General features: G+C 41.1%; 1 protein-coding gene across 1 annotated transcript in view; it reads left to right on the plus strand.

The window, feature by feature from the left end:
- mfsd3 (major facilitator superfamily domain containing 3) overlaps window positions 1-12,500 on the plus strand; it is a 58,179-nt gene that overhangs the window by 33,107 nt on the left and 12,572 nt on the right. The window contains exon 7 of the mRNA XM_028579298.1: window positions 6,315-6,445. Within this exon, the coding sequence (XP_028435099.1) occupies window positions 6,315-6,445 (131 nt within the window). The remainder of the gene's footprint in view (window positions 1-6,314; window positions 6,446-12,500) is intronic.

The raw sequence follows: 12,500 nt of genomic DNA on the forward strand, positions 1-12,500 counted from the left end.
CTTTTCTGTAGCCTTTTTTAGCCTTTTTTTTTTTTCTTTTCTGTAGCCTTTTTTTAGCCTTTTTAGTTTTTGCCTTTTCTGTAGCCTTTTTTGTAGCCGGTGTTTTTTTTTCAGCGCTTTTTTTAGTTGCCTTTTCTGTAGCCATTTTTGTAGCCTTTTTCAGCGTTTTTGTAGCCTTTTTCTTCGTTTTAGTTGCCTTTTTTTTCTTCTAGCCTTTTTTTAGCCTTTTTTTTCTTCGTTTTAGTTGCCGTTTTTCTGTAGCCTTTTTGTAGCCTTTTTTCAACGTTTTTGTAGCTTTTTTTTTCAACGTTTTAGTTGTCTTTTCTGTAGCCTTTTTTGTAGCCTTTTTTTTTTATAGCCTTTTTCCGTTTTTTGTAGCCTTTTTCAACGTTTTTGTAGCCTTTTTGCGTTTTTCGTCTTTTGCCTTTTCTGTAGCCTTTTCAAGCGTTTTGTAGCCTTTTTAGCGTTTCTGTAGCCTTTTTTCAACGTTTTTTGTAGCCTTTTTCAACGCCTTTTTACCGTTTTTGCCTTTTTCGTTTCGCCTTTTTTTCAACGTTTTAGTTGCCTTTTCTGTAGCCCTTTTTGTAGCCTTTTTTCAGCGTTTTTTGTAGCCTTTTTCAGCGTTTTTTTGTTGCCTTTTTTCAGCCGTTTTGTTGCCTTTTCGTTTTGTAGCAGCCTTTTTTTTTTGTAGCCTTTTTCAACGTTTTAGTTGCCTTTTCTGTAGCCTTTTTTGTAGCCTTTTTAGCCTTTTTTTTAGTTGCCTTTTTTAGCGTTTTTTTGCCTTTTTTGTAGCCTTTTTTTCAGCGTTTTTAGTTTTAGCCTTTTTTGCCTTTTTCTGTAGCCTTTTCTTTTTTTTGTAGCCTTTTTTCAGCGTTTTATTTGCCTTTTTGTAGCCTTTTTTCAGCCTTTTTAGCGTTTTTGTCTTTTTTCAACGTTTTTTTTGTAGCCTTTTTGTCGCCTTCTCCGGCGTTCCTTTTCGGTGTTTTTTGTCGCCTCGTTTTCAGCGCTTTTTTTCAGCGTTTTTAGTCTTCTGTGCCTTCTTCGGTGTTTTGTGTTTCCTGCTCGTTTTGTTTCTGCCTGTGTTTCCTGCTCCATGTTTCTGCCTGGCGCTGTTACAGCGAGACACTCTCTTCTCTTCTCTTCTCTTCTCTTCTCTTCTCTTCTCTTCTCTTCTCTTCTCTTCTCTTCTCTTCTCTTTTCTTTCTTCTCTTCTCTTCTCTTCTCTTCTCTTTTCTTCTCTTCTCTTCTCTTCTCTTCTCTTTTCTTCTCTTCTCTTCTCTTCTCTTCTCTTCTCTCTCTTTCGTTTTAGGTCAGCGTTTTCATTGTCTTTTTAGTGCCCAGCCTTTTTTTTTTTCAGCGTTTTTAGTCGCCTTTTTTTCAACATTTTAGTTGCCTTTTCTGTAGCCTTTTTGTAGCCTTTTTTCAACGTTTTTTATAGCCTTTTTCAACGTTTTAGTCGTCTTTTTCAACGTTTTTTGTAGCCTTTTTCAGCGTTTTTGTAGCCTTTTTTCAGCGTTTTAGTCGTCTTTTTCAGCGTTTTTTTTGTAGCCTTTTTCAGCGTTTTTTGTAGCCTTTTTCAGCGTTTCTGTAGCCTTTTTCACGTTTTTGGTCGTCTTTTCAAGCGTTTTTTGTATCCTTTTTCAACGTTTTTGTCACCTTTTTAGGTTTCGTTTAGGTCAGCGTGCCTTTTCTGTAGCCTTTTTGTAGCCTTTTTCAACGTTTTTGTAGCCTTTTTCAACGTTTTAGTCGTCTTTTCTGTAGCCTTTTTTGTAGCCTTTTTCAACGTTTTTGTAGCCTTTTTCAACGTTTTTTGTAGCCTTTTTTTTTCAACGTTTTAGTTGCCTTTTCTGTAGCCTTTTTTTTGTAGCCTTTTTCAACGTTTTTGTAGCCTTTTTCAGCGTTTTTAGTCGTCTTTTTCAACGTTTTTGTAGCCTTTTCTGTAGCCTTTTTGTAGCCTTTTTCAACGTTTTTTTGTAGCCTTTTTCAACGTTTTTTGTAGCCTTTTTTCAACGTTTTAGTTGCCTTTTCTGTAGCCTTTTTTGTAGCCTTTTTTCAACGTTTTTTTTGTAGCCTTTTTCAGCGTTTTTAGTCGTCTTTTTTCAGCGTTTTAGTTGCCTTTTCTGTAGCCTTTTTGTAGCCTTTTTCAACGTTTTTTTGTAGCCTTTTTCAACGTTTTTAGTCGTCTTTTTTCAACGTTTTAGTTGCCTTTTCTGTAGCCTTTTTTGTAGCCTTTTTCAGCGTTTTTTTGTAGCCTTTTTCAGCGTTTTAGTTGCCTTTTTTTTTGTAGCCTTTTTTCAGCGTTTTAGTTGCCTTTTCTGTAGCCTTTTTTTTTTGTAGCCTTTTTCAGCGTTTTTTGTAGCCTTTTTTCAGCGTTTTAGTCGTCTTTTCAAGCGTTTTTGTAGCCTTTTAAGTCGCCTTCTCCGGCGTTCCGGTGTTTTTTTTGTCGCCTCTTTCAGCGCTTTTTTCTGCGTTTTAGTCTTCTGTGTCTTCTTGTGTTTCCTGCTCCATGTTTCTGCCTGGTTGTCACTGGCGCTGTTACAGCGAAGACACTCTCTTCTCTTCTCTTCTCTTCTCTTCTCTTCTCTTCTCTTCTCTTCTCTTTTCTTCTCTTCTCTTCTCTTTTCTTCTCTTCTCTTCTCTTCTCTTCTCTTCTCTTCTCTTTTCTTCTCTTCTCTTTTCTTCTCTTCTCTTCTCTTCTCTTCTCTTCTCTTCTCTTTTCTTCTCTTCTCTTCTCTTCTCTTCTCTTTTCTTCTCTTCTCTTCTCTTCTCTTCTCTTCTCTCTTTTCGTTTAGGTCAACGTTTTCATTGTCTTTTTAGTCGCCTTTTTTTCAACGTTTTAGTCGCCTTTTTTTCAACATTTTAGTTGCCTTTTCTGTAGCCTTTTTTGTAGCCTTTTTCAACGTTTTTATAGCCTTTTTCAACGTTTTAGTCGTCTTTTTCAACGTTTTAGTTGCCTTTTTGTAGCCTTTTTTTTTTCAGCGTTTTTAGTTGCCTTTTCTGTAGCCTTTTTTGTAGCCTTTTTCAACGTTTTTGTAGCCTTTTTCAACGTTTTAGTCGTCTTTTTCAACGTTTTTGTAGCCTTTTTCAACGTTTTTGTAGCCTTTTTCAACGTTTCTGTAGCCTTTTTCAACGTTTTAGTCGTCTTTTTCAACGTTTTTGTATCCTTTTTCAACGTTTTTGTCACCTTTTTAGGTTTCGTTTAGGTCAACGTGCCTTTTCTGTAGCCTTTTTTGTAGCCTTTTTCAACGTTTTTGTAGCCTTTTTCAACGTTTTAGTCGTCTTTTCTGTAGCCTTTTTTGTAGCCTTTTTCAACGTTTTTGTAGCCTTTTTCAACGTTTTTGTAGCCTTTTTTCAACGTTTTAGTTGCCTTTTCTGTAGCCTTTTTTGTAGCCTTTTTCAACGTTTTTGTTGCCTTTTTCAACGTTTTAGTCGTCTTTTTCAACGTTTTTGTAGCCTTTTCTGTAGCCTTTTTTGTAGCCTTTTTCAACGTTTTTGTAGCCTTTTTCAACGTTTTTTGTAGCCTTTTTTCAACGTTTTAGTTGCCTTTTCTGTAGCCTTTTTTGTAGCCTTTTTCAACGTTTTTTTGTAGCCTTTTTCAACGCGTTTTAGTCGTCTTTTTCAACGTTTTAGTTGCCTTTTCTGTAGCCTTTTTTGTAGCCTTTTTCAACGTTTTTGTAGCCTTTTTCAACGTTTTAGTCGTCTTTTTCAACGTTTTAGTTGCCTTTTCTGTAGCCTTTTTTGTAGCCTTTTTCAACGTTTTTGTAGCCTTTTTCAACGTTTTAGTCGTCTTTTTCAACGTTTTAGTTGCCTTTTTTGTAGCCTTTTTTCAACGTTTTAGTTGCCTTTTCTGTAGCCTTTTTTGTAGCCTTTTTCAACGTTTTTGTAGCCTTTTTCAACGTTTTAGTCGTCTTTTTCAACGTTTTTGTAGCCTTTTAAGTCGCCTTCTCCGGCGTTCCCGGTGTTTTTGTCGCCTCTTTCAGCGCTTTTTTTCTGCGTTTTAGTCTTCTGTGTCTTCTTGTGTTTCCTGCTCCATGTTTCTGCCTGGTTGTCACAGCGCTGTTACAGCGAAGACACTCTCTTCTCTTCTCTTCTCTTCTCTTCTCTTCTCTTCTCTTCTCTTCTCTTCTTCCAGTCTGTTTCATGTCTCTCTCTTCTCCCCCTCCTCCTGTCTTTGTGTCTCCTGGCTGGCTGAGGGACACGGTCGTGTCTTCTGACAGCAATCTGGGAGCCGAGCTGTCGCTCAACGCGTCTTTCTGAACTCAGCCTCCATTAATATAATAATGGCGCCGCTGAATATTTAACCGTACTGTTCAGCAGAACGTCACCCCCACGCTCCACAAGTCTTCTTCTCTGACACTAACTTTTCATTCTGACTGAAAGGTCTTTGTGAGTGCCGTTTTCATCCGTGGAAGTTTTTCGTGTTGTGTTGTGTTTTTCCTTCTCCGTGCGAGGCTCCCAACCCCCGTTTGAGGCTATTCTTTTTCTTGTCAGGCATCTATTATTGACACTTTCCACGAATAGGCTTCTGTCATCTCAGGAAAACTCTTGTTGTCGAGTCTCGCAGGTTAAACAGTGTCGTGTGTGTGTGTGTGTGTGTGTGTGTGTCTGTGTCTGTGTGTGTGTGTCTGTGTGTCTGTCTGTGTGTGTGTGTGTGTGTGTGTTCAGGAAGTGTCTCACATGTTTACTGTAAAATAGTAATGCTTAGTCAGAGACACACACAACCTACTGTTATGTAGCTGCTCAAACATCTGATAGCAACAAAATATGTAAGATATGAACATCCTGAGTGTCTCTGTGTGTGGTGTGTGTGTGTGTGTGTGTGTGTGTGTGTGTGTGTGTGTGTGTGTGTGTGTGTGTGTGTGTGTGTGTGTGTGTGTGTGTGTGTATATACATGAGTGTGTGTATACATGTGAAACATGTTTTTTTTTTAACCAAATTTCCCAAAAAGTTAGCACTCATCTGGTGATATTAATGTACTTTCCTACGCTGTGTGTCACACAGTAACACACACACACACACACACACACACACACACACACACACACACACACACACACACACACATAGACATACACACACAGAGAGAGACAGACAGACACATTGATACACACACATTGAATTCAGTACCCAGCTGTGTAACATTTAACAAAGCTAGGAAAGGAGAGCACATTAGTCCTGTGTGTATGTGTGTGTGTGTGTGTGTGTGTGTGTGTGTGTGTGTGTGTGTGTGTGTGTGTGTGTGTGTGTGTGTGTGTGTGTGTCTCTCACTGTAAAAAAATAAAGTCGGAGATATAGGGGGTGGCCGTAGTTCAGTCAATAGGGTGTTGGGTTGGGAACCGGAGAGTTGCCTGTTCAAGTCCCCATAGTCCCCCCAGTCTGGTAGCTGGAGAGGGGCCAGTTCACCTCCTGGACACTGCCAAGGTGCTCTTGAGCAAGGCACCAACTGCTCGGGTTGCCTTTCCATGTGCAGCTCCCTCCCTCCCTCTCCATTAGTGCAAGTAGAGGTAATGAGCATACGTGTGTAATTCAGGCCTGTGTGTAATAACAACCCCTTGTAGGATTAATAAAGTATAAATTATTATTATTATTATTATTATTATTACACACACAACCTAACATGCATGTTATGGCTGTTACGTAGATGTAGATCTCTGCTCAAACATCTGTGGATGATGACATATGTATGAAATATGAAGATGTCAGTCATCTGTTGACAGCGATGTGCCTCCCTACACTGTGAGAGAAGAAGTGTGTGTGTGTAAGTGTGTGTGTGTATTAGGGGTGGTACAGTTCACCCTGGTCTCTGTGATAGAAGATGTGTCCTATCCTTATCCTGCAGCCCTTAAACACATCCTGTGATGTCATACTTACAGAAGCCATAACTAACAAACACATGGCCTAATGATCTCATGTTCTGACTGAATAACTCACTCATGTGTCTCTCTCTCTCTCTCTCTCTCTCTCTCTCTGTCTCTCTCTCTCTCTCTGTCTCTCTGTCTCTCTCTCTCTCTCTCTCTCTCTCTCTGTCTCTCTCTCTCTGTCTCTGTCTCTCTCTCTCTCTCTCTCTCTCTGTCTCTCTGTCTCTCTCTCTCTCTCTCTCTGTCTCTCTCTCTCTCTCTCTCTCTCTCTCTGTCTCTCTCTCTCTGTCTCTCTGTCTCTCTCTCTCTCTCTCTCTGTCTCTCTCTCTCTCTCTCTGTCTCTCTCTCTCTCTCTCTCTCTCTCTCTCTGTCTCTCTCTCTCTGTCTCTCTCTCTCTCTCTCTGTCTCTCCCTCCCCATCTCTCTCTCTCTCTGAACAGGTGAGCTCTGTCTCTCTCAGTGACCATGTTTCCTCTCTTCCTGTTGGATCATCACATGACCGCCCGGGAGCTCGGCTTCTGGAACGGAGTCATCGCCATGGGCTTCTCCATCTGTGGCTCATCCCTGGGGGCCTGCTGCTGGCTCAGTTCAGTGACCAGATCATCATCATCCTGTTGGATCTCCTGCTAGCTCAGTTCAGGTAGATCATCATCATCCCTGGGGGCCTACTGCTGGCTCAGTTCAGGTAGATCATCATCATCCCTGGGGGCCTACTGCTGGCTCAGTTCAGGTAGATCATCATCCCTGGGGGGCCTGCTGCTGGCTCAGTTCAGGTAGATCATCATCATCCCTGGGGGCCTACTGCTGGCTCAGTTCAGGTAGATCATCATCCCTGGGGGGCCTACTGCTGGCTCAGTTCAGGTAGATCATCATCATCCCTGGGGGCCTGCTGCTGGCTCAGTTCAGGTAGATCATCATCATCCCTGGGGGGCCTGCTGCTGGCTCAGTTCAGGTAGATCATCATCATCCCTGGGGGCCTACTGCTGGCTCAGTTCAGGTAGATCATCATCCCTGGGGGGCCTACTGCTGGCTCAGTTCAGGTAGATCATCATCATCCCTGGGGGCCTACTGCTGGCTCAGTTCAGGTAGATCATCATCCCTGGGGGCCTACTGCTGGCTCAGTTCAGGTAGATCATCATCCCTGGGGGGCCTACTGCTGGCTCAGTTCAGGTAGATCATCATCATCCCTGGGGGGCCTGCTGCTGGCTCAGTTCAGGTAGATCATCATCATCCCTGGGGGGCCTACTGCTGGCTCAGTTCAGGTAGATCATCATCATCCCTGGGGGGCCTGCTGCTGGCTCAGTTCAGGTAGATCATCATCATCCCTGGGGGGCCTACTGCTGGCTCAGTTCAGGTAGATCATCATCATCCCTGGGGGGCCTACTGCTGGCTCAGTTCAGGTAGATCATCATCATCCCTGGGGGCCTGCTGCTGGCTCAGTTCAGGTAGCCTTCACCTTCACCATCATCGTCCCTGGTGATTTTTTTTTAACACATCGGTATCGGTTCGATGTCAAATTATATATAATTATATAAATATAATTTTTTTCTTCTTAAATTCTGATGACAGTCATATTTTGCACACAGGTAAAGTTGCCCAATATCAGTCATTTCGGGAAAATAAATCACAAAAGTAAAAAAAAAAAAAAAAGTAGTTCTTTATTTGATTATCATAATAATTTGTTTTCTATATAGAGATATCGACATCGTTAAATATCGGTATCGGCCATATCAGCAATATTAATATTTCTTATCGGTATCTGCCACAATTTTCACATCGGTGCATCGCTAATCGTCCCTGGGGGGCCTGCTGCTCGCTCAGTTCAGGTAGCCTTCACCAACGCCATCATCATCCTCACTATCACCGACACTCGCTGGGTGCATATCTTAAAGGGCCGTCCACACCAAGAACCATAACCATAACCATAACGATGTGAGCATCCACACTGCATGCGCTGCAGCTCCAGCTCCAGCTGATAATAATTAGGGTTGCAAAAGTCCGGGAATTTTTTAAAGCTGGAAACTTTCAATGGGAATTAACAGGAATTAACAGGAATTAACGGGAATTAATGGGAATTAATTGGAATAAACTGGATATTTTTAATATTGCTTGTTATAATACTGTTAGTCTATAACAGGGAACTTAAATGTAGTTAATAAAAACCCGTCTTGCAGCATAATTTTGGTTAAAACTTATTTAATGCAACTTTAGTTGAATGTCCTGCCTATAGCTGTCAATGACACGCAGTAATCAGCATAGGCTACTACATACTGGCCAACATTTAGTTTTTAAAATACAGGAGTTTTTTATTTTGTTTGTTGTTTTTTTTTGGGGGGGGGGGATACATACTGTAACCCATTGCTATTATTAACTTATGTGTGTTAATTGTACAGCCCACTAACCATAGTAAATCTAAATGGAATGTTTCCAAAATTCCCAAGCTAAACTTAATAATATTAAAAATATCCAGTTCATTCCCATTAATTCCCATTTATTCCCATTAATTCCGGTTTATTCCCATTAATTCCGGTTTATTCCCATTAATTCCTGTTTATTCCCATTAATTTACGTTAATTCCCATGAAAGTTTCAAAATTGGAATGTTTCCAAAATTCCCCAGGTAAACTTTCAATGGAAAGTCTCTGGAAATTTACCGGAAAATTTCCACCCCTTTGCAACCCTAATCAATAATACAGAGTGATACAGCAGATGTTGCAACATACGATTACAGGAATGTCTGTAGCCTATATATTTGTAAATTTGGGTACACAAACGCGGGTCTGTCTGTCTCTCTAACTGTCTCTGTCTGTCTTTCTGTTGAATGAATGTCAAAAATATGTGTAAAACTATTGCTAATAAGTTGGTGTTAGTGAAAAATAGCGAAAACGTGGGACAAAAACACTGAAAAATGCAACAAAAAAGAAGTGACGAAAACATTGAAAAGGGCCGAAAAAAAGTGACAAAAACCCAGAAGTGTATGGTCGACCAGAAGACCACACCAAGGGTTAATTGTGATATTTAATCCGGGGAATACAGTGTTAAAAGACACACACACACACACACACACACACACACACACACACACACACACACACACAGAGACAGACACACACATACACACACAGAGACACACAGAGACAGACACATACACACACAGAGACACAGACACACACACACACACACACAGATACACACATACACACACAGACACACACACACACAGAGACAGACACACACACAGAGACACAGACACACACACATACACACACACAGATACACACACAGACACACACAGAGACAGACACACACACACACACACACACACACACACAGACACACACACACACACACACACACACACACACACACACACACACACACACACACACACAGTGTTAAAAGTCTGGATGGTGCCAAGCCTTTCCTGTATCGAGTGGTTTTCGTGTGATTGAATGTAACCTTTCCATGTTTTCCCCTTCAGCACATTGACTGGGTGCCATGTGTGCCTGAGCGCTGTTGCATAAGGTTTTACATCCGCTCACGCCAGGATCACATCATCAGCTGTGCCCATGGCCACAGTGATGTAATGGGAACTATAAATAACAACAATGCCTTTACAGAGGATAGTATGTTCGTTACACACAGGTTACTGCACCCTCAACAACACATCCGACCACCTTCCCTTCCAGCTACACCCAGATAATGTTTGGGATGTTGCCAACGTATTGCATCAAAGTTGTTGCCTCTGTATTTTTCAACCTGGACCCTATTTCCCGTACAGTGGTGTCTAAAAGAGATTATTATTCTAAGTGTGTGACAACATTATGGGATGGATCCCTACAGAGATAGACCTTTTAGTTAAAGAGTAAGATCCTTTTAGTTTAACATGAAACAGCCCCGAAATCACCATCACCAAACTACACCAGACTCCATGTAAATAATCAGGACTTTTAGCGTGTATAGAGCCAGCATATCTCCACCAGACTCCATGTAAATAATCAGGACTTTTAGCGTGTATAGAGCCAGCATATCTCCACCAGACTCCATGTAAATAATCAGGACTTTTAGCGTGTATAGAGCCAGCATATCTCCACATGTAAATGGGTGAATTAAGGGTTTATTTCAACCAAACCAGAGTGGAGATTGTTGGAACAGTGGAAAGATGAACCAAGACGGCTTTTGATAGTTTTATTTAGTTTCTGTCCACTTTGAATGAAGTGTGTTTTACGATGCTAAAAGTCCTGATTATTTACATGGAGTCTGGTGGAGTTTGGTGATGGTGATTTCGGGGCTGTTTCATGTTAAACTAAAAGGATCTTACTCTTTAACTAAAAGCTCTATCTCTGTAGGGATCCATCCCATAATGTTGTCAGACACTTAGAATAATAATCTGAGTCTGTCAGCGGCAACAAACAGAACTTTTAGTGGACTCTAAACTAACGCTGAACTTTGGACCATTAACATTACATTGCAGCTTGTTTGCAGTCTTGGTTAATACAGGACTGATTTCAAAGATAATGTTCCCATCACTCACTTAGACACAAAAACATGGGAACATAGGGTCCAGGTTGGAAAATCCTGAAGCTACCTATCAAGGGATCAAGCTGATTAGGGATAGCTGGACTTGTACCTTTTGCTGATGGGTTGGTGTCTGTGTTGTGTGTCTGGTGTCAGTATTTCTGTCCCTGTTGCTCCCAGAGTGTAAAGTGACACCAGCATACACAGAGAAATCCTCCAAAGGCATCATTATTTGTTGAGCGGAAAAGCCATTGTCATAACTTTGGCTTTTGATCCTTCGCTCTTTCTCTCGGTAACTTGTAAAAAGACAGTGAAAATGTTCACACACTGATAAAGGACCACTACAAATAATAACTTCTGAAATTGAAATTATCTGGGAGCCAGAGGCCATTGACACTCTCCCATCCCTCTGGGGTCACAGTGACACATCACATTTTATATAATATTCAATATCTCCAGATATGTACAGTGTAGAGACTTACTTTCTTTGGTTTAGGAGCAGAGAGATGCGCCATTTTCAGAGTCTAAATCAGATTAATTGGCCAAGTATTTTTTACATACACAAGGAATTTGCCTTCGGTAGGTGTTAACTCTCTATACATTCACCAAATAGAGACAACAGTATACATATAGGCACATATCAACATAATATACAAATATACAAATAAGACATAATATCAAGACAAGTACACATGGAGTGGGATGTAGAGTGCAAAAAGTAATAGTGCAAAGTAGTGTGCAAAGCTGCATATTGGAATGATAAGTATGTAAGTACACACACACACACAGACAGAGATACACACACACAGACACACACACACACACACACACACACACACACACACACACACACACACACACACACACCCCTCTAAAATTAACACGTTTTGATAAATAATCACCAATACTGTGGATATAAGGCAAAGTTCAGAAAAGTACATCACTTTACTGTAATGCAGCCTTTAAAACCAGGAAAAGACACCACTTGTGTCATATTGCCATATTACAATATCCAAAATCTAAGACGACATTTAGCGTCATATATATCGATATAGACTCTATATATTGCCCATACCTGTGTGTCAGCGGCTTGTTGATCTTTACATTGTTAGTTAGTTTACTATCCTCACACATTCATACGGCTTGATAAAGGACTCATTGGACTTTAACTTCATTATAACGAGCGTAGCTGTCCTCAATTCGTCTCATCTCCAGTTTTTCATGCATCCGTGTGTGTGTGTGTGTGTGTGTGTGTGTGTGTGTGTGTGTGTGTGTGTGTGTGTGTGTGTGTGTGTGTGTGTGTGTGTGTGTGTGTGTGTGTGTGTGTGTGTGTGTGTGTGTGTGTACCTGTTTTACTATATTCGTGGGTTCCAAAAACTGGAGAATACCGTACAAATATTTTCCGGACTATAAGTCGCTCCGGAGTATAAGTCGCATTTATTTAGATTATTTTTCTTTCATCTCTCAACTACACGATAGAACACAGATCAACAGGCTGAATACGGTAGGTGTCCGGTATGTTAACGTAACACATTAACAGTTATTGAACTATATAGCACACAGAACAACTAGCTAGCAGGGCGTGGAGCACGGAGGTATTAAAAGGCGTGGAGACGTAGCTGCACCGTGAACGAGCCCCTCCAGACTCCTTCCTCCACCTCTGGCCATCTCGCTTTCAGCCCACGATTAGCCGATTAGCTTTCTTTGTTTTCTTCATTGCAGTAAGAGTCACCTTTTCTCCAGTCTCCCTCATAAGTTTCTCTCATTTCAGACTTTCTTTCTGCTGCTCTATTACCGTTTTCGGGGCTGCATACAGTATTTTACTACCTGCAGTTTGTCTCTTTTCTTTCTCAGTTGTCTTTAGGAGCAGCGTTCTAGTTGTCACAAGCCTAGAGCGCCCTCTCGCGGCTGTAGACGGTAGTGTTTTCAGTATGAATTAACATGTAAAAACATGTTAAATTATATATATTTTGATACATAAGTCGCACCTGACTATAAGTCGCAGGACCAGCCAAAGTAGGAAAAAAAGTGTGACTTATAGTCCCGAAAATACGGTATACTTGTGGGGTCTGCACAGCCTTGTGGGGACCAAAATGCTGGACCCCAGAAGGTTAAAGGGCTGTTTG

This window comes from Perca flavescens, chromosome 5, assembly GCF_004354835.1.
Source record: "Perca flavescens isolate YP-PL-M2 chromosome 5, PFLA_1.0, whole genome shotgun sequence".
NCBI classification, from domain to species: Eukaryota; Metazoa; Chordata; class Actinopteri; order Perciformes; family Percidae; genus Perca; species Perca flavescens.